At 38.6% G+C, this 23,082-nt stretch overlaps 2 protein-coding genes across 6 annotated transcripts in view; one reads left to right on the forward strand and one right to left on the reverse strand.

The window, feature by feature from the left end:
• Positions 1-19,243, forward strand: part of PAPSS2 (3'-phosphoadenosine 5'-phosphosulfate synthase 2) — a 91,700-nt gene extending 72,457 nt beyond the window's left edge. For 2 of the 4 annotated variants that reach the window (XM_054034042.1, XM_054034043.1), the window contains one exon: positions 1,045-1,247. In XM_054034042.1, the coding sequence (XP_053890017.1) occupies positions 1,045-1,150 (106 nt within the window). In that variant the 3' untranslated portion in view covers positions 1,151-1,247. Of the gene's footprint in view, positions 1-1,044; positions 1,248-17,672 lie in introns of those variants that run through there. The other 2 variants (XR_008445621.1, XM_054034044.1) reach the window with 2 other exon arrangements.
• Positions 3,926-23,082, reverse strand: part of ATAD1 (ATPase family AAA domain containing 1) — a 33,972-nt gene continuing 14,815 nt past the window's right edge. For both annotated transcript variants that reach the window (XM_054034046.1, XM_054034047.1), the window contains exons 6-10: positions 14,640-14,746; positions 9,691-9,780; positions 8,229-8,279; positions 5,892-6,025; positions 3,926-4,846 (exon numbers count right to left, since the gene is read on the reverse strand). In XM_054034046.1, the coding sequence (XP_053890021.1) occupies positions 4,726-4,846; positions 5,892-6,025; positions 8,229-8,279; positions 9,691-9,780; positions 14,640-14,746 (503 nt within the window). In that variant the 3' untranslated portion in view covers positions 3,926-4,725. The remainder of the gene's footprint in view (positions 4,847-5,891; positions 6,026-8,228; positions 8,280-9,690; positions 9,781-14,639; positions 14,747-23,082) is intronic.

The raw sequence follows: 23,082 nt of genomic DNA on the forward strand, positions 1-23,082 counted from the left end.
AAAATGGAGCAGTGGAAATCTTCACTCCCCTCTTGTAGAAGCAGTTGGTATGAAAAACATTCATTGCTACTACCAAGGTGAAGGAATCAAGTAACTAGGATTGAAGTGAGGATCTTATACCACCCTGCTCACTGTTCTGAGCACCTTCCTGTAATACATTAAATAATGTAACTGTATCTGTCACGTGGTTTGTTCTCACTCTCATCCTTTACCGAGCAGGTGGGCAAAATTGTGTGTGAAGTGTAGTGTTTACGGCAGTTTATTTTTACTTTTTTTTTTTTTTTTTTAATATGCAAGTTAATGTGTAAGAGGAGGCAGGTCAAAGAAGGTAGCTTGAAGTAGTGCACTTTGCACCTAGAGCAGAATGGGGTGAGGTTTGTGATGGTCATTAGTATTTATGAAAGTTGATTCCAGTCTAAGACTGGCCCGAGAAAGTTCAGTCTCCTGCATGCATGAATTTTACTTTTATGGTGGACAACTCCATTATGGCCGAGGAACAGTTGTAAACTACGGTCCTCCTCCTGGAGCTTTGGGCACATTTAGATATCCAGGCCCAAAACACCATGAGAATATTGAAGATAAGGACAAAACTCCGTGAACTTAATATTTTATGGGAAGCCAGTGTAGAGAGCTGAGACCAGGTTTGATAGGCTTAGAATAGCCAGCATTACTGAGGAGATGCCCTGCAGCATTGTGTGCTAGTTGGAGTTTCCTGAGAGCTTCATGGCCAGCTATAGTGTATTGTGGTAACCTAGACTGGAAGAGATGACAGCATATGTAACTGAGGCCAGGTTGTCATCTGCCAGGAGAGGATAGATTCTTCTGGCCCCCTAGGTAGGGTAGAAAGCATTATGCACAGATGCTGGTGTGAGTTTAGAGGTGGTGAGGAATACCAAAGTACCCCGATCCTTTGAACTGAAACTAACCAGTTGTGAGTGTGTACCTTCACCTAATGAAGGCTGAATGGTGGTTGCAGGAGCATCATCGTTCATGGCCACACAAGAGGAAACTCTAATCTCAGCACTCTACTTTCTTCCCACACAGGCACAGAAAGACAGAATTGCTCCAGTCAGAACTCCAAGTGGCATTTTGCCCTCAGGGCTTGGTGAAGAAAAATCCCACCCACAGTCATGAAGGGCTCCCACTCTAGGTCATTGAGAAGTGAAAATTTTGGCCAGATGGTGAAGTACTCAGAACTAACTACAGGGACTAAATTTTCAAAAATTGAGTGGTTAAGAGTAAACTTTTCTGCTCAGGGGACGAGCTGATACACTTCAGGCACCATGATCCGAAGAAGTGGGCTGTAGTCCACGAAAGCTTATGCTCTAATAAATTTGTTAGTCTCTAAGGTGCCACAAGTACTCCTGTTCTTTTTGCGGATACAGACTAACACAGCTGCTACTCTGAAACATGATCCCTTGCTTATTCGTGTACCTAGTATGGGTGAGGAGTTGTCCAGCTTTTTCCTCCAGTGCATGGGAGTAAAAATAGGAAGTTCAAGCATACTCTGAAAGAGAATCTTAAATAGCAGAAGGGCAATTCAAGTGGTGTTTTCCAAAGGGTCCACACCTCCATTTGAATCTTTTTAGGGATCTGCAAATGAGGGAAAAAAAAGGGGGGTTGAAAACCACTGATCTATATGAATTCTTCACTTAATAGCAAGGACCTTGTGAAAAGAAGACACCAGGATTTCCTCCTAGACTGGATCATTTGTCAGCCTTTTAGCCACAGACTACTGCAGCTATCATGGTTACTGAGTGAAGTAGGAAGAGACTTAAATGAAATCAAACACACATCACATAGAAAGGGTAGTATCATGTTCAAGGGAATGGGGGGGAAGCCATTGGGTCCAAAAGGGCCTGGTTCAGCAAAAGCATATAAATATGCTTAACTTTAAATAGGTGAGCAGTCCCATTGATTTCAATTAGACTACCCAGAGATTTAAGGTTCAGCATGTATTTAAGTGTTTTGCTAAAATGGATTAACTAATGTAAGTTTATCTGAATTTATTCTAAAACCCCAGAAGTTAATTTTAATACGTTGAGTGCTACTGTATGTAAGGTAATGGGGGGGAGTCACAGTACTGAATGCTTTACTAAAACTATATTACTTCTGCTGCATTTTCCTCATCCACAAATTTAATCAAAATTCAAGAACAACTAAGTTTGCCGGTCATTTGTTCCTTATAAATCCCTGCAGCTTTTCTGCTAGTTGTTTGCCAATTCTCTCACTGCTGGTTCTGTTATTTTCCTAGGGACTGAAGAGCTCCCCTTCCTATTAGAGGAATTCTTTTAAAAAGGATACAATTCTGTATGTTATTGGATCTCCTCAACTACTGTTTAAGACTTTTCTATTGTTGAACTACTTGAGATTAAAATGCCAAATACCCCCAATTAGTGTTCTTTACAGTGGCATAAATTCATTTCCCTTTTCCACTATGATTGAAAGCTATGTGCATTTACCCTAGAGCTTTCCAGTGTCAAAAAGGAAACCAACCTTAGCTTGGAGAAAGGCAATCTTTGAGAGGAGGGGGTGGAAAAATGAGTTGCTGAGTCAAAGTAACATCTTTTGAACAGCTGATATATAACAAGAGTTAACTGAAGTTCTCAGAGAAAAGGGACTTTTTATATATTATAAAATAAAGTGGTTGTAAACTTTTGATGGAATTTCCATTTTTAGCTCTTTATATCCTAGGATGGCTGGTTCAAATTTCTTCATTTTATTTTTAACTTTTCAGTGCTTATTTAACTTTCCTCTTATCAGTAGCATATGTTGGTTGTACGTAAAATACTTAGGTCTGAACATTCCTGGCACTTAGATTAGGAAGTATATATTGTGATAGACCCAGGCCAGTTGGGTGTAGCAGACAGCAGATATACTGGCCACTGGATTAAGAGTTTTCTGTTCCCTGACTGACCCGAACAGGGGCACCTGACTCTAATTAACCTGCAAAGAGTCAGGTGAGGCCATTAATGTGACCACCTGACTCTAATTAAGGCCCCTCTGATACTATAAAAGGCTCACTCCAGTCAGGCAGAGAAGAGCAGGGGGAGCCAGAGGAGAGAAAGTGTGGCTGAAGGGCTGGTTATTGAAGACACCCTCAAGTCATTGGTAAGGGAGCCCTAAGGTAAGGGTGAAGAAGGGAGAGCTGTGGGGAAGTGGCTCAGGGAAATGTAGCAACCTTGGCAGTCTAAGGCTGGCTGCCAACAGCTGCTACTATTAGGGTCCCTCGGCTGGAACCTGGTGTAGAGGGCGGGCCCAGGTTCCCCCCAACCCACCACTACAGGAACACCTCCTGGGAGGGAAAGTCTAGCCTCCTGTCCTGAAACAAGCCCCTAGGGACAACAGAGACTGTGGGAGTTCTCTCACCAATCTCCTTGCTGGCTTATGATGAAAAGGGCTCAGTAGACTGTAACCTTGGCCCTAGAGAGAGAAGGGCTACATGGAGGGTCGCAGTGAGCCACTGAGGCTAGCATCAACCGCCTAGAAGCGCTGGACCCACGGGGACAAGGTCAGAGCTCTGCCACAATATGCACTTGATTAGTGCACAATTCATAGTGCTGCTATAAAAAATAAAGGTACCCTTTTTTTAAACAATATTAAGCTTGGAAAAGTTTTACATCTTATATTATTGATCTCTTAATTATATAAATTTGTTAAACTGTTGCCATCACATACAGTAGAACATTGCTAATTCACAATGACTGGGAGACCCAGGTAGAGTTTCTCAGCTTTGCAAATTAGTGTATGAGGAAACAAAGAAAACCACCACAAAATATACTTCCCCCTCCAAGTTAAAATAAAACTCGTGATAATTCATAGCATTGTGTAAAGATATTACAATATATATACTAAAAAAAATGAAGTCAGGACTACATAACCCGACTAGTGTATAGTAAATCAGAGAACCACATTTTTTAGGGAATTATAACATGGAGGGTTTAATGAAAGACCAGTTTGCAAGGGTATTTACTCAACTCAGAGAGGAAAAATGTAAAAACAGCATTTAAAACAAGAGAGCCTAATAGCAGGATTTCATATAAAATGAAAAATATTCAAACACTTATGCATTAGTTTGCTACCTCTACTGCACGTAGACGTCAAACATCAATGGGAAAGTCACCACTACTTCAAAGTTGTAAAATAAAATCTCAATTCAAACAGAATTTCTGCCTTTTGTATAAGTTGCTAAAAGAAAAAAAGGTAAATATGCATTGAATTCAGCAGTCTTTTAATCTATACATCTTCTGATTTAATTTCATTCAGTAATTAAGTAAAAAAAGTTTCCATATTCAACTTATCTACAGATTATGTCTATATATAAAAAATGTGTGGATATATACATTTAATATAAACACACACACCGTTCATACATATATACATGAACTGGTATTCAATCATTTTCCCCTTCCCCCCAAAAAACGTGCATCACATTAGAACCTACTTTAAAGCCACTACAACATATTGGTAATTGGACAAAACACAAGCATTCACTCTTGGACTGGACTATATTGTTCCACTTCATGAACTGTAGACCACATCTATTTCTGTAAGACTACCAGCTTTCAATAATTTAGAATTCAGTGTATAAAAACCCTCTAGAAATGAAACATTTAACTCCCTTATTGAAGGGATTTCCCTCCCCCCACATTCCTTTTTTAACTAACTGATTACAGCGCAAGTCAAATTAGGCCACATCAGAAACTGCAAACACACTGTTTAGTCTTAGTCTAAACTAACATGCATCAAAACATTCTGAAGCGTTGCATCTTTTGACTTCCTCATCTTCTCAATTGCCCTGTGCAGATCCTGCTGTTGCACTGGCCGAATTTCATCTTCATCATGGCTTAAAAATAAATAAATAAATAAATAAACCAACAGTGATTCAAATGTTACATAATTAATCTAATTTACATGCTATAAAATAATCCTCCACTGTACATATAGTGCCAGAAGCCACAGAACACTAAATAGATGATGTCTGGCTATATCAACGGATGTAACTGACATAACCGGGGTAGGAGAGAAGTGTTCACAAGAGCTAAAGGATCAAGGTCTATGCAACATAAGTGTGTGGGGTTCCTCTTTAGGTATCTTACTGTATTGGTAAAAACGATGTTCTGAAGTTATGGACACTAAAATAAGGAACAGGAAAGAAACCCATTTGAAAATCGAGTTTGGCTCTTAAAAAATTATAGCTAAACAACATTTTATAAGGAAACTCTGGACTAGTTAATGTTCACTAATTTCTGATTTTGATATTGGAGAATTAGTTCTCCAACTAAACACACCAAATGTTTTTTGTTTACTTTTCAGTACTAAACAGTAGCACTCAAGCTCACCTTGGATTTGGATTTAACACCATACAAAAGTAAGCTTGAGGGCAGTGATCCTATAACAGAGGCAATGGAGCCTTTAGGTTAGAATGTCTGGTTTAGCGCTTTGGGGGAGGCAGGGGTGCATGACTGGAACCTGTATGATTCAAGTAGCCATATTTACAGCCTGTTATGATTACACACAGGGACCAATCCTCCAAACATCATACACAGTAAATTTATGCACATGAACATTCCCATTAAAAATCAATAAAGTTACGCCCCATCTTGTGTGTTCATCTTTTACCATAATATTTCCAAATAGCACTGAAGCAATTTTCAACAAAATCCTAATTACATCCATAACCAAAATGAAGTGATTTATTCACTGAATTTGTGTGTGTGTGTGTAGTGAGGATTGGTGTAGAGAAAAACCACCATTGGTTTCTATCACTAGTTTTGTTTTTAAAGCTCCTTATTTACAAATAATTGTGTCTTCAATTTTAATGTTGAGTGTCTAGCACAAAGGGGGCTCAGTCTCAGTTTGGCAACCACAATACAAACAACAAGAAGCACCTTTCTTCACATGTAGAATTAACATATTCCCTGACGCACAGGAGTGCTGCATCACGACACATTTCTTTCAAATCACTTCCTGAAAACCCATCTGTTTCTTTAGCAATTTGCAAGAGGTCCACGTGCCTATCCACCTACCAGAAAATAAAGAATGAGACATGAAAACTTGAAATTCAGTAAGATATTCTACTAAATAGTCACTCTTAGAGACTTATTGTCTTTAGATTTTATTAAGGTTTTGCCTTTGAGGAACTAAAAGGAAATATTAGCAAAGTATAATCACAACATAAGACAAATACTCTCTACCTAGGAAGTAACGAGGTGATTAGTAAAATTAAAGTTTCACTAACAAAACTTTATAGCTGTTAAAAAGAACTGGCAGCTACTAGAAGGCAGTAATTACCTTATTATACTTCATTTCTCCTGTAAAAATTTAAGAGTGCTGACAGCTGAAGAGGACAGGATCCCCCTGGCACAAAGTCTTGAAGAGCTTCTCTGACACTTTTAGGGTTTGTCTTTACTAGCAAATTATGTCATGTTAGAACACAGCTGTGAAGAGTTAGAAGTATCAGCTCGGTGTTAAACATGACTTTGCATCCACTATAGACAACATCCTGTAACTACCAGTGGATACAACTGAATCACAGAAATGGTGATCCAATTCTTCTAGAAACACACTCCAACATTAGCCTTTCTTTACAAGGGATTGATCCTACAAGGTACATAGTGCACTCAGGTCCTTATATATGTCTAAATAATACAAAACAAGACCTAGACAGAGGCCTATTAGTGTTTATTTTATTACATGATGTCTATCAATACAAACTTATTTCTCAGACATTATTAGTGTACATTTAGCATTGACGTTTCATTTTAATAAATACTTTTGCCACTTTACACACACAGTCTGAAAAAAATCAATTTACATATTAATATTTTCTGTTGGCACCTTTCATCACAGAATATCAAAACACATTAAAACCAATTAATTTTAATAGTGCTACTCTGAGGTGGTGAAGAATTATACCCATGTTACAAATCAGAGAGCTGAACCACCGAGAGGCAACATAACTCGTCCAAGTTCATGCACCAAGTCAAGCAAAACCCAAAAATAACCCAGGAGTCTTGACTCCCTCTTGATAGTTCTAATCAGGATCCAGGATTTCTTAACTTTAAACAAATATTTTCTATCAGAAAATGGTGTCTTCTAGAAGCTAATCGTTTTACACAGATGCATCAGAAAAGCAAGTGGAATTTATTTATAGACAAATTAAAACTACAATGCTTCACGTAGATTAAAAAAAAAAAGTCAACATTAAGGAACACGTTCAAATAAAAGGAAAAAATATTTTCTGAAAAAGGAACAATCAGAGTCTAGAGGCTTTGATATGACCTATCACATTCCTTTCAGCCCTAATGTCTATAATTCTATGGACTTCTCCAATACTAAATCCATCAAACTTAAAATCATCATCAATAAGTTTGAGCCCTCCTCTAAGACTCATTTATGTTGACTCTCTTCTTTTAAACATCAATTCTTTTTTCATATCTCTAGTGCTCACTTATTTTGCCAGAAGGACCTTGCATTCCAACTATCACCTGCAAGCAATCCTGACAGTTTATGAAATGTTTTCCTTCTTAATTCTTAACCATTCATAGGGATCAATTCCCATATTATACCACTAAAATTAATGAGATTTAAAATTAGTTTTACTTCTGAAATGTATTTGTTTTATTGTACAGACATTAATCTAGGATGTTTTGTAAACTAATATGGGAATTACTAATATGGTGGGTCTAAATCCTGCAAGTTCTCCATGCACAGAACTATTATCTTAAAAGGGAGTTCCACACAGAAGACTGGCAGGACCAGGCCTTACGTTTTGTCCACAGCATCTAAAATACTGAAAATAAATGTGAGGCCACATTTTTTCTTCCTGATGAACAAGCAAGAGGTAAAAGCAGCACTGTAACACATTGCTACTTCCCAGATCAACTAGAGAGAATGTTCCATTGACAGAGAGATTATTTAATTTGCCCCAAACCACAGTGAATCACTGTCAAAACCGATTAGAAATCTAATTTCTCTAAAGACAGTTTCATGCTTAATCTCTTAAATAACTCTACCTCTGAAATCTGAGGTCACACCCAAATCCAGAAGCTTCCCAGTGAAATACACTGCACTTAAACACTGTCTACCAGCATGTTTCTGATTTAAATCCATACAATGGTCAAAGATGGTTGGTTCAAAAGCATATTTTTCAGCTGCCCTGAAGGTTTGCACCCATGGTCATGATAATGCATAGGAATATTTTTTTAAACAAATTAGTTACTTACATTTTCATTTTTCAAAATCAGTTTCAAAATCGCCTCTCTCTGTTTCAGAGCCTTTAAATAAAAAAAAGATTTCAATCAATATGGAACAGACAGAGACTGATAGTGTGACATTTCTTTACCTATTAAAATCATTCAACAGGTACATATTTATTTTGCATCTCCCGTGCCCTCCAGAAATACAGGTTGATCCTCTGAAATGAGAGGTCAGTTTCCTAGCATGTATGCTACTGATGGTAATGGTGCTATTCAGCACCAAGATATCAAATCTGCTTTTTATCCCTTTAGTCCAGGAACAATGTTTACATTAATTATAGGGAAAGAGGAAAAAACGAGTTGACAAATACTTTAGCTTTTACTCTTCCCTGAATGGGACTTGGACCCATGTAACTGAGATGATTACCCACATGGATCCACACTCCCTATTCACCTATCCCACTTCAGAGAACCACAGTTAGTAACTTATTCCTGTTTCAAGAATCACCCATAATGATCCTCTCTAGGTTAATGGGTAGTAGTAACTTTCCAGGCTTGAGACTGTGAATACATAACTGTTCTCTTGACCTGGGCATCAGATGAAGAAGCCAAGTTGAAGGAGTTAAACTATGTGAGTACAGAGAACACAAGAGCCTTATTTATATCAGGAACAGTGAGTAGGCATCCTGTAGAATTTGAGTATTCTCTGATATCTCTAGGTAGCTGAACAGCTGCCAAGTCTAACCATGATGTATACATAGTCTGATCCATTTTGACAACCCCGAGCTAAGATATGCTGATCTTTGGTCTTATGGTCAAAGATAACTGCCAACCAGAACAGAAGTGTACATAAATTTGCATGCAGGGATATCAATGCTTTTAGTTAGTGGTCCCCAACCTTTTTCATCTGGAGCCACAGCGGACCGTGGCGGCAGACGAGCATCCGCCGAAAAGCGGCAATGTCAATAGGCATCACTGCCGAAATGCTGCCGACAAGCAGCGTCACCCAGAGGTGTCGCCGCCAAAATGCCGCCGAGAAGCGGTGACATTTCGGCGGCAGTGCCTCTGGATGACACTGCTTGTCAGCGGATGCTCGTCCGCCGGCCAGTACGCGGGCGCACATAAATGCCCCGTGAGCACCGCTGCTTTAAGTTACTCTCCCCTTGGTGTGGATGGGCAGAATGGAAAGTATGCACCGACTCCATTGTACAGGATGAGTGCAGGAAATGGATTTCGAAGCTGCTGGTGGCACAATGAGTTGGTTCCTGCTGAAATATGTACATCTTGAGTTTCTCATGGGAAATGTCACCCTAAAAAGCAAAATTATCTGTACTTGTGAGAAACTGAAAACAAACCTTAACAATACTCTCTGGTGCTGTTTGCCTGGGCAGTGAAGACAGAGATCTCTCATTTGGTACAGTACATACGTATTGCTAATCCATTAGGCAAACAACCCAACATTATTTAAAGACAATTTGCTATGACTTACTGGTTGGTTAATGTGAAACCTCGTAGGCATTCTTCTCATAATGGCAGAGTCAAGATCCTGAGGGCGATTGGTAGCTCCCATCACTATCACCTTAGTACAGAAAAACAGAAAGATTAAATAGTGGAGAGAAATTATTATTTCAAGAATTATCATAATGGGGGTTTACAAAATACACAAGCCAAATTGGGTAGCTGTTCTAAATTCCATCAAGCAAATCAGCCTACAGAAAAGTTGTGTCAAGCTTTCTGACACTGGCTTTAACAGCAGGATTTAAACAAACACATTATGAGGTTATTTTAAACAGCTGAAAGTGGACTAGTTAGTAGTTCAAAGTATTTGGAGCCTTTCGCCTCTAGTCTGCAAATTCAAATTCAGTCAAAGTTAACAGGCAGAATATAACAATTTTTAGTTACTAACATTTGGTCTCTGTGGACAAGTTCTCTCCAGAACTAACAACTGGGAGGCATTCTGGTAGGGTAGCAAGAGGAAGCACTCTCTCTTTTCCTATGTAAATAAAAAGCAGACTGGATTCCAGGCCTAGGAATATGGCCTTTTTCACAAGCACTAAATTCGCTAAAAAGATTTTTTTTTTTTTTTTTTTTTTTAAGCCAAACAGCTGAAAAAACAAAATAAACTGTTTTGGTATTATTAACTGGATGTGAAGCTACAGCAGGGGTTCTCAAACTGGGGGTCGCGAGGTTATTACGTGGGGGGGTTGCAAGCTGTCAGCCTCCACCCCAAACCCTGCTTTGCCTCCAGCATTTATAATGGTGTTAAATATATAAAACAGTGTTTTTAATTTTTATGGGTGGGGTTGCACTCAGAGGCTTGCTATGTGAAAAGGGTCACCAGTACAAAAGTTTGAGAATCACTGAACTACAGGAAGCTTTACCAAGGTTTCATATAATGTAATATGAATGCATCTTATTTTTATAATCCATATTTAATACAGGAACAATATTTACACAATTGGACTACACCTCAATGGTCATTTTAAGAGCAAATTTACCTATAGTGTACACATCTCATTTTCTCACTTCTTGTTATAAATTATGTACATTGCAAATGCTCAGTTACAAAAAACACGAATGTCAAAGAAATTAATCCCATATAATTTTAGATTCCTAAAAACTTATTGTTTTTAGCTCTCTCGTTCTGGATCTTTGCCCCACAACTGGCCTTGGCAAGGTGAGAGCTATGCATCAGAGCTATATTGCTTTCACAGGTTAGAGTGATGATGCCACCTAGAGGCACAAAATTGTGGCACAAGTTACTAGACAGTAAGATGGTAAGCAGACATTTAAAAATATATTTTACGTTCAACAAAATATTGTAAGCGAAAGGTTCATTTAATCAATGGTCCAGCAATCTTTATTAGAACCACATATAGAAGTAGTTAAGGGGTCAGATTCTCTGGTATGCACATGACAGCATTAGGAAGTGAAAACCACACTTATTCCCTTGTTCAAGCCAGATGACAGGCCAGTATCTTTGCAGAAGTCAGAGGAGCATGAAGTTTGATCTAACAATTCTCTCTGCTGTCTGGCCCCAGGGGTATGTTTGGCAGCAGGCAAATCATCTGGGCATACAGGTGCCCTGGCCACATCACCTTTCCTCTGGGAACGCAGCAAATACACAACATAGCCACTAAATCAGCTCTATGGCATCTGGATAGTTCCCTTATACAAGACAAAAAGATGACCAGATCTGGCTCCTTTATGGTTGCTTTGTTCTGAGGCCAAAATCTAGCTCCAAATATGAATATAAACATATCACCATTCATTCAAAGGGAAGGTTGGGGACAGGCTAAGATCAATCTAGAAGTTAAAATAATGAGAGATTACATTGTAAAGTTCAATAACTGCTCTTTTCTCTTCTGTATCCCTAGAGAAACTCTGCCCCTTTCTTACAACATAGCAGATGAACATCTCTAGTAACAGCAGAAATGACAAAAACAGACTTCCCTCCACTTTCAAGACAGGGAATGTGATCTGTCATCCCCAGTCACACCCTCATCTCTCTCCTTCTCAAAGGAGTTCTAGGGCACAGGGTACTGAGGAAGACAGGCTGCAATGGGATTCTTGTTCTGTACTGAATCACCTGATGTCAGCATAGGGAGAGACTGTTCCAGTGCAATCCAACCTACACCAGTTTTAGAGCCCTAATAATTCCTTGCCATCCACCTTCCCCTTCCTGCTTCCTCATGCAAGTGGCACAATGCATAGCTTCGTAACTCATAAAGGGAGTTTTAGATCACCACTACTGCTTGTATCTCCATCAGCAAGGGAAAATGTACAGACAATTTTAAATTTTAAAGCTAATTTTTGAAACAAGTCTATAATTTAAAAATCATTTAATTTCAGTAAGACAACAGGCCATACATTGTTCACAATACTGTTCCTTCTCAGGTGCACTCGAGGCAAGAGGCAACTAACATGGTCTACATGTTTCCCATTATGTTCTATTGTTTAAGTTACTGAGGCTTGAGTATATTTTCCTCACAATGTTAAGAATTTTACAACATTAATAAAAGCTGGAATGAATCCTTGCTATCAGAGGGAAATTTGTTTAGATCCAGACACAGCATAACAGTCCCAACTAACATTTACCAATAAAATATTTTGAAGAAATTGTAACTCATCTCTCAACAAATATGGGGCAGTCTTTAAAAGTGCTTTGGACATTTCAAAATCATTGTTTAAAGAAAGATTTTTTTCTAAACAGTATGAAGTACAATATGGGAAAAGCCTGAACCTGGTACTAAAAGGACATGTCCAATAATTCTCAAATATTTTAGATAGATTTTCATAACAGATTCCCAAAATTCTCCAACCAGGTGTTTTGTACTATATTTTACTCTAATGGAGCTCCCACTGTGCCAAGAAGTATGAGTGAGGGGCCACAATGACTCTTCAGACCCAGTACACTAGACTCAGTAGTGGAAGCACAAGACCAGATATATGTTTTACTGAATTAAAGGAATGCTTCATTTGACTATGTTTAAAGAGGCATCGTGTTAAAAACATTGGGAAGAGTCTGTGCCTAAGGGAACATCAGGTTACTCAGCCTTAACTTCAAGTTCTGTGTGGTATAGTTATTAGCACTAACATCCTACTGACATATTGTGTAGTTCTGTTCCTTGCAAAGCAGATGGTCAACAGCTATAATTACCCTTTATGTCTTTGAATCATAGTATGAAACCTCTGCTATAAAGTTACTGGTTGTATTCAAGATGCGTGAGAAGCTGGATTTTAATTTGACTGCCATTCTGATGGATTTTAAAGTTATAAACTATAAAAAGATATAGGGAAAAGAGAACTCTGAGGCATGATGGTTCAGGGTCCTCTTTATGGGCTACAAACACTTTCAGTTCTAGAATGCCAAATTAAGTGCATTGTGATTGTGGTTACCATCCAATGACTGCTTGGTGGTCTATGTGAAACAAGTATGGTCATCTGTCCAATTCCTAGTGGATTAATTTCTACATGTAAAACTATCACTTCAAATGTCATCTTGACACTCTGAGTACGGAGGTCAAGCATTTAACAGATATGGAGAGAGAACTGCCCTCTGAGCTTTATAAGACAGTTTCTCTGAGTCAAATTTGAGAAATATGGATAGGATGGTGTGGGGGCAGGCTGCCCTGTCACTCTCCAACTGTTCTAGGCTACAGAATTTCAGTCTCTCACAAGTATTTTTTTACAAGCAGCATCAATTATTATTTTCTAATTTGATATTGTTACCAAAAGTTAGATGAGAAAGGAAGGGTTGGATAAATGAGGCAATGAGTCAAAACTCCTGCTCTGGTAAGATCAGCTTCTGGAACTTTCAGGCTTAGCTCAGTAAGCGTAAGGATTATGCTTCTGTTGGAGAAGCAGCGGGGCTGGTGGAGGGAGGATGTCTAGGCTTTTCTATAATGATATTGGTATCATTGGGATTAATATTCAAATCTTTCAATAAGGCTCCTGGGGTCTAAGATTTAGGAGTCATGCAAGTGAATTTCAGAAGGAACAGTGTGGGTTTATTTCCTTGCCAGTTAGACAAGCCAAGAGTGGTTTGTATTTGTCTTAGCTACTACAATTAGCCTGAAACAACTGTTCATGTGATTTTGTTTTAAGTAATAAAGCTCCACATTTAAATCATCTCAAATCTTGTGGTTATATTATTGGGGGACGACGACACTTTTTTTAAGTATCTATAATTTACTATTGTCCACAGTAACATGAATGCATGAAGTGACTATTAGCGTAGGGTTCTTGTTCCTACATATTCCATCCAGAACAAAATAGAGAAATTCGTCTGACAGCTACTATGTCCAATAGGCTATTTTTGACCACTTTCTAAATGGAGAAAAAAATATACACCTCGACCCCGATATAACACGGTCCTTGGGAGCCAAAAAAATCTCACTGCCTTATAGGTGAGACCGCATTATATCGGGTTCGGTCCGGTCCGGCGTCCCAGACTGGACCAGCTTCCCTGGCGGTGATTTAAAGGGCCCGGTGCTCCAGCCGCTGCGGCGAGCACCAGGCCCTTTAAATCGCTGCCGGGGGGTTGGGGATTTAAAGGGCCCAGGGCTCCCCGCAGCGGCTGGAGCCTCGGCCCTTTAAATCACCACCCGAGCCTGGCTGCCAGAACCCCGGCGGGGATTTAAAGGGCCCGGGGCTCCAGCTGCTGTGGGGAGCCCTGGTCCCTTTAAATCACCACCGGAGCTCTGGCAGCCGGGCTTGAGCAGTGATTTAAAGGGCCCGGGGCTCCACACGAATTCGGATATAAGGCGGTAAAGCAGCGGGGCTCGGATGGCACTTTAAAGGGCCTGGGGTTCCCCCGCTACTTTACCGCATTATATCCGAATTCGTGTTCTATCGGGTCGCGTTCTATTGGGGTAGAGGTGTATTAAGTTTCTTCGTGAGAATTATGTTAGTTTTCATCTTATTTTTTTAACTCACTTGGCAACTATAGTCAGTGTCCAGACCATCCCACAGACTCATGAACTGAGCTTTCATCATAGCTGTAGCTTCATGATCAGAACTCGAACGGCTTCGTAGAAAGGAATCTAAATGAAAGAGATTCAATGAGCATTATTTACCGTCACATTCAAGCACAGCAACTATGTATTTCCCAAGGGCAAATTTATAAAAGATTGTAATCACAAAAGAAAAATAATTTAGGACCAAGGAGAGAGATACTGACATTTTAGTCAGATCTTCTCGGTTACATGATCTAAGCACTATATAAGTACATGAAATATCACATGAAACGGTCTCAGATTTTGTGAAATAATCACAAAATATTGTAGAAAACCTAGAAGAGAAAAATCTGCATTTGCCAATGTTTTACTTTATCAGGTATCTTACTAGCATTTCCTGTATCAGGTAACTTACTAGCACTTCCTATATATAATTAGTATCTTAGGCAGCTTCCATTCCTAGATATTTTCATTCTTGCTCCTCATGCAGACTATCATGCTCCCTCTGAGAATATGACAAGCTAAGAAGCTATTAAAGGAGACTATTATAGCATAGTTGCATGTTTAATATAAAGTGGCCCACTCACTTTTCATGCAGCGTTCTAGCTCTACTAATCATCTCCAGAAGCATATACTGTTGTTAAAAGAGAGTGCTTTCAGAAGGAAAATAGATTGTCTTTGGAAAAAGACTCCATCATAAATATGAAGTTGGAGAAAAGTGGCAGTTTCACTACATGTTTCACAGTGAATCTTGTTTCTCCGTGTCCCATGTGTCCTTTTAAGAAGTGCTTGGTGTAAGAGAAAATGAACAATTTTAACTGAAGTGTTCTTGTTTCACTTTGTTATGGATTCATGACTTCGACATTAAAAAGACAAATCCTCATGCTCCTAACAAATAGCACCACTCCTTTCTCCCTAATCCTTTTATAGATTTGTTTTAAATTTTCTTCTTCCTTCCCCATTCTCGTTTGTTCTGTTAATTCTTTAAACTTTATTTTTATTGTTTTATATATTAAAAATATATAAATACATGCACAAGATGGAAATAGCATATAAATAACAAAATTCAGCGTTCATTATTTGCAAAACTTGGAACAAACAAAATCACAAACAAAAACTGAACCCCAAAAGGTCATGTAGGGCATAACCTAGGAGTATCAGGAACTAATACATACTAAACTGCAATAGTATTCCATAGTTTCATGTGACCAGAAATCCTTATACTTTACCAAATGTTTCTATTAGTCTTTTTTCCAATAATGCAATAGTAGAATGCTCACTAAGCCAGCTTCCGTATGAGGGAAGGAACTGCAGATTTCCATTTTCTCAAAATAACTCTTTTGGCCACTAAAATAGTTACCGCAATCCATTTCTTAATGTTAAGGGTGCAGGATAAGTTGGTATTACCAATTAAAATACACAAGCTTGGAGGAGGAAAGATAGTGATAGAGTTTTTGAGAGAGCATTTAATATGGTGTTCCAGAACACATGCATTTTTTGACTGGTGTAGAGGATGTGTGAAAGGTTGGCATGTGGCTGTTTACATCTCCAACATTTGCTGTGTGTTGCCAATATAGCCTTAGACAAGCATTCTGGAGTTCAGTAGTATCCATTTAATATCTTGTTCTGCAAAGATCTCAGGGATAAAGAGCTTGAAGTATCGTTCACATTAAGCCAGAGAAGTGTGAAATTGGCCTTGATCCTGAAGCATGGGTTATCCTATAGCGGTATGAGAAGAAAATTAGTAACATTGGTTATAATCCTATTAATGCGTTGGAGGGTGCCCCATATATATGCGAAGGTAAGATTTTTCCTTAAGGGCATGGGTAGCCTATTAAAGGCTATAGAAGAAGAGCGGGAATGGAATGGCTAAGCCTTCTTCGATTTCAAACCAGGCTGGTGTATATGCAAAACCACTGGAGGGGAAGTACCTTACCCAGCATTCCAAATGCTTCCTGATGTAATAAAGATTTAAATCCCATATAAATTGCATGATAAGCTTTTTATTCAAGCAAAGAGTGAGGGAGAGCCCTTGAAAAGCAATAGACTAATGATATATGTCAATCTTAGATATTCATTTTGGCTATTTCTAGTCTCCACAGTAAGGACAGAGGGAAAAGATGCACCTCTCTACATCGTTGGAAATTTCTTTAATATATAGTTCATATCTATAGAGGTAACTTTATGAAGACAAATCTTAATTACTGAATAAGTTATTTCATTGCACATTTTAAAGGGAAAATGCTGAAACTGAGAAGAAACTTTTTTTTTTGGGTGATTTATCCATTGCTTGTGATTTATTCCAGTTAATGCAAAAACCAGAGATATCTCCAAAAATGCCAACTACATTCAATAATGATAGGATTGATGAGTATGGAATCTTCAATAGTTCAAAAATGCCATCATCATATAAACTGATTTTGTATTCTTCCTGTTTATAGTCACACCTTCTATGGCTGAGTGCTGATATATATACATTGCCCGTGATTCAAGAGAGAGATTTAAAAAAAGAGGGATAAGATGGGACAGTCCTGTTGTGTCCCTCTTTCTAGTTGAAATGTGGGAGAAATAATTTCTCTAATTGATAGTAAAGTGAGGGGGAGCTGTATAATATATTGACCCAATTGAGGAACATTGAGTCAATCTGAATTTTTTTAGGACGGCCATTACATAAAGCCATTCAACCCTACCAAAAGCCTTCTCTGCATCTGGCGATAAGGCTATGAAGGGAACATCTGAATCTGAGTTTACTGGATCAAGTGAGCAATTTTTATCGTATTATCTGTAGCTAATCTTTCTTTAATTAAACCAACCTGATCTGCATTCATCATCCCATGAATTATAGTGTTCAGTTAAATGCAAAAATTTTAGCAACATATTTTGCAATCTGTGTTCAATAGAGATGAGGAGGAAGTCACAACAGTTGCAACCATTTTTGTTCTTCTTTCATATTAAAAAGTAATTAAAACAGCTCTCACGTCACGAGACATGCTTCCCTTTTGGACTCTTTCAGTGAGGACGTTTGAAAGAACAGAAGATAGCTGATTACAAAACATTTTGTAGACATCTGTCGGAAAGTCATCCATCCCAGAGGCCTTGCCGGAATTCCTATTTTGTATATCTTGTTCAATCTATTGTGCTGTGAAAGCTTTGTCCATAAACAACACTTGTTCTGAAGTTAGGATATTAAAAGGTAGGTCTTCAATGAAATGATCACATTTATTAGAGTCACACTGATCTGATTTATATAAAGCTTGATATAAATAATCAATTTAAGCAATTCTATCTATTGGTTCAAGGGTAGCACTCCTGTCCACTTATAAGGAAGAAATACTATGGGTGGCTAATTCCATCTTAATCTTCTGACAAGGAGTTTACATGCTTTTTTCTCCCCTTTCATAATATCTTAGTTTGACCCTGTTAAGTGTAAATAATAATTAGCTAGATAAGCATTCATTATATTTAAATCTGATATTGAATAGAGAAAGTAGGTGGTTTTCATTATTTGGGTCAGTCTTGTGTGTTCTCTGCAATTAGTCTATTCACTTGGTCAGAGTTTAGTAACATGAGTCTCTCTCTTTTTCTCCTTTTAGGAGGCATATTTTATGCATTCAACCTTTTCAGTAGCTTTCTAAGCTTCCCAAAGATGATAGCAGAGGTCATGGAGTGCTTATTTTCTTGTATAACATTAGAGATGACAATCAACTGTGGAACAATATTTTGCATCTTTTAGTAGCAGAGTGTTCAGCTTCCAGCTAGAAGACTTTAATGAGGTGTAACCAGCATCGGTATTTCTGGAACATGATCTGAAATTAATATATCATGAATGGTTGCTTCTAGGTATGCTGAAAGCAGTTCAGAAGACACTAGAAAAAAGTCAATTCTGGAGTAAGATGAACACACTGTAGAGCAATGTGTATAGTCATGCTTCTTGGAATGTCTCAGTCTCCATATATCTTTTAAATCTAGTTCATTCATTAATAATGAGGGTTGGTCTATTGTGCTTTGACAGCCAGCTCTCATGCAATTGGATTTGTCCAGATGTCTATCTAGCCTAGTATTCAAATTGCATCCCAGTATTACAGGAATGTATTTTATTAGCAAGAATGTCTGCAACGTCTTTGAAAAATTCAGAATTGCCGCCACTTGGATTGTAAATGCTTCCTAGAATTAACTTTTTTTGAGCTAACAACTTTCAAGAAGAACATATCTTCCTTCAAGATCAGACTAAGACCAGATACGTTGAAAAGTTATACTTTTATGAATTAAGGTGAATATGCCTCTGCTCTTAAAATGCAACGATTAATGATACTCAACACCTACTCACATTTTCTTGATTCATCTAATTTTGCTACATGAGGTTACTGCAATAAAGCTACTCGGCACCTTTTTTGATTTGAGATGTCTCAGGATTTTAATTCTTTTGGAAGGTCAATTAGGTCCCCACACATTCCAGGTATGCATGCACAGAAAATCTGTGGCAAAGTTTTAAAAGATATTTTAAGTAGGGCTGTCAAGTGATTAAAAAAGTAATCGTGATAAATCATGCAATTAAAAAAATTGCAATTAATCGCACTGTTAAACAATAATAGAATACCATTTAAGTATTTTTGGATGTTTTCTGCATTTTCAAATATATTGATTTCATTACAACCCAGAACACAGAGTACAGTGCTCATCTTATATTTATTTTTATTACAAATATTTGTGCTATAACAAAAGAAATATTATTTTTCAATTCACCTCAGACAAGTATTGTAACACAGTAACTCCTCACTTAAAGTCATCCCGGTTAACGTTGTTGATCAATTAGGGAACATGCTTGTTTAAAGTTGTGCAATGCTCTCTTCTAACGTTGTTTGGCAGCTGCCTGCTTTGTCCACTGCTTGCAGGAAGAGCAGCCCGTTGCAGCTAGCTGGTGGGGGCTTGTAACCAGGGTGGACCAGCAGCTCCCCACCAGCTCCCCACTCCCCTAAGTTCCCTGTGCTGCAGCCACCCAGCAGGCTATCAATTGCTGGCAGTTCAGCTGTCCCTCCCCCCAATGCCAGGTGCTGCTCCTGCCCTCTGCCTTGGAGCTGCTCCAAGAGACTACTGCTTACTGTGCAGTGGGGAAGGGGGGGGGGGTTATGTCAGGGTGTCTCCCTTCCCCCACCCCCTTCCCCTGCACTCCACTTACCCCTTCTCCATATAGAGCAGGGAGGGGACACGGACGGAGAGAGACAGAGAGAACTTGGGGCAGCAGCTGCTGTCTCAACTTCCTGATCTACTTAAAAAGACAATGCACGTAAGAGTGGGTCAGCTTACTTAAAGGGGCAGTGTGCATCTCTCTCTCCCCCACCCACACAAGGTGTGTCTGTCTCTGTCTGCTATGTTGTCTCCCCTACCTCGTGTTCGTGCTGCCTTGTGTGAGAGGCTACATTAACAACGTGTTAACCCTTGAGGGCTCAGCCGAGTGCTAGTTCATCATTTAGCAGCAAGGCATTCCCTGGGAAATATCCCTCCCTCTTCCACCCTCTGACTTCATCACCTCAGCCAAGCTTCACAATCATCATAGCTGTGAACAGTATTAAATTGTTTGTTTAAAACGTATACTGTGTGTATATCTATATAATATATAGTTTTTTGTCTGGTGAAAAAAATTTCCCCGGAACATACCCCTCCCCCCATTTACATTAATTCTTATGGGGAAATTGGATTCGCTTAACATCGTTTCACTTAAAGTCGCATTTTTTCAGGAACACAACTACAATGTTAAGCGAGGAGTTACTGTACAATCCTCTTTATCATGAAAGTTGAACTTACAAATGTAGAATTATGTACATAAAAATAACTGCATTCAAAAATAAAACAATGTAAAACTTTGGGCGTACAAGACTACTCAGTTCTACTTCTTGTTCAGTCACGCAGACAAAGAAGTTTGTTTACATTTATGGGAGATAATGCTGCCCGCTTCTTGTTTATGTCACCTGAAAGTGAGAACAAGTGTTCACATGGCACAGTTGTAGCCGGCGTCGCAAGATGCGACAGGCCAGATGTGTTAAAGATTCATATGTCCCTTCATGCTTCAACCACCATTCTATAGGACATGTGTCCATGCTAATGAGGGGTTCTGCTTGACAACTTTCCAAAGCAGTGCAGACCGACACATGTTCACTTTAATCATCTGAGTCAGATGCCACCAGCAGAAGGCTGACTTTCTTTTTTGGTGGTTCGGGTTCTGTAGTTTCCGAATCAGACTGTTGCTCTTTTAAGACTTGTGAAAGCGTGCTCCACACCTTGTCCCGCTCAGATTTCGGAAGGCACTTCAGATTCTTAAACCTTGGGTGGAGTGCTGTAGCTATCTTTAGAAATCTCACATTGGTATCTTATTTGCGTTTTGTCAAGTCTGCAATGAAAGCGTTCTTAAAACGAACATGTGCTGGGTCATCATCTGAGACTGCTATAACATGAAATATATGGTAGAATGCAGGTAAAACAGAGCAGAAGACAGACTATTCTCCTCCAAGGAGTTCAGTCATAAATTTAATTAACGCATTATTTTTTAATGAGCGTCATCAGCATGGAAGCATGTCCTCCAGAATGGTAGCCAAAGCATGAAGGGGCATATGAATGTTTAGCATATCTTGCATGTAAATACCTTGCAATGCCGGCTACAAAAGTGCCATGCAAATGCCTGTTCTCACTTTCAGGTGACGTAAACAAGAAGCAGGCAGTACTATCTCCCATAAATGTAAACAAACTTGTTTGCCTTACTGACTGGCTGAACAAGAAGTAGGACTGAGTGGACTTTTAGGCCAAAGTTTAAAATTCTGTTTTTAAGGGCAGTTACATAACAACAACAACATCTACATTTGTAAGTTGCACTTTCACGATAAAGAGATTGCATTACAGTATTGTATGAGGTGAACTGAAAAATTTTTTTTACAGTGCAAATATTTGTAATAAAAATTATATATAGTGAACAGTGTACACTTTGTATTCTGTGTTGTAATTGAATATATTTGAAAATGTAGAAAACATCCAAAAATATTTAATACATTTCAATTGGGATTCTATTGCTTAACATTGAGATTAAAATTGCAATTAATTTTTTTTAGTTAATCGCGTGAGTTAACCACAATTAATCAACAACCCTAATTTTAAGATGTATAACATTACTCTAAAGACATGTATGTCTCCACTAATATTGTAATACCACATCTCTAGGCTGCTATCTGTGTTTATACATATTAGATACTGGTTAGTTTTGAATGAATTTTTGCCTTCAACTGAGTCTAAGGGTGTCAGGTATACAAAAAGATCTATAGTTAAATAGGTGTCTTCCAAAGTATATTTGTAACAGAAAACAAAAATACTCAGACTTAAAACAAGCCAATGTGGGCATGTTCAGATCCCTGACTGCTTCAGTTCCCTCTGCTCCTGCCCTTCCTATATTATATAATAATATTCTAAACACAAATATATTTAAGTAATCTGATAAATCAAATATCAGTTAGTACAAAATCTAAATATATATTAAAAAGTTTCATATTAATTGTATGTCAGATGCCCTACACAAACTGAATAACTAGTGCCATTTAAGGTTACATATCAGGAGTATGGATTGTTCCAAGGGATTTGTGGTTACCATAACATGATCCATCAGAGGTTCTAGTGAAGAGGTTCTGTCTAGCTGTGCAAGTTGTGATGATCAGTGCAGATAATACTACAATCAACAGGTAGTGCTATATCACCCAGTTTAGTGTTAATCTGTTACTCTCTCCAGTGCTACACAGTTCAGTTCCAAAAGGTGGTCAATGGAAGAGTTCAGCCTAGCTGGTTATCTGCTTGGAGTTGGAAGATTATAAAAGTGAATATTACCGTATCCAGAAGAATATATAGGAAAACAAACTGATTTCTACATTTGTTGAGGTATGCTTTTCATGATGGGGGGGAAAAATATGCTATTTTTGGTCAAATCTGGTTTCAGTCTTTGAAGTGTCTGCCAAGTTTCAGAGGGGGGGGTTGCAAAAGTCTTGTGAAGCCTGCTAAATCCACAGTGAAGGTGGAAGGGTACTTAGTGTTGCATCTGACAGTGGTCCCCCATAGGATTTGCTATATGCCATTGAATGCAGGGCTCTTTTTGTTAAGATCAGAGATGTCAGAAAAAAAGAGATTCTGTGGCCCTTATACTTAATTAAGGCTTTAGCATTTTTGGCAGCATATCCTTGAACGTCAGCAGCTTGAAGATGATGGGTCTGGGCCTGTCAGATTCCTGCCTTCTAGTACCAGGCATCTGATGGGCCCTTTCAATAACTAATGGCAGCTGGGGTCCATGGAGATGTCCACCCCACACAAAGCAGAGCAGGTTAACTGAGATCAATTAACCTGATTGGCTCTCCCCCAGGTGCAGCCTGTGCTTGAAAGGTTGATTGATGATGGAG

This window comes from Malaclemys terrapin, chromosome 7 (genome assembly GCF_027887155.1).
Source record: "Malaclemys terrapin pileata isolate rMalTer1 chromosome 7, rMalTer1.hap1, whole genome shotgun sequence".
Lineage (NCBI taxonomy): Eukaryota > Metazoa > Chordata > Testudines > Emydidae > Malaclemys > Malaclemys terrapin.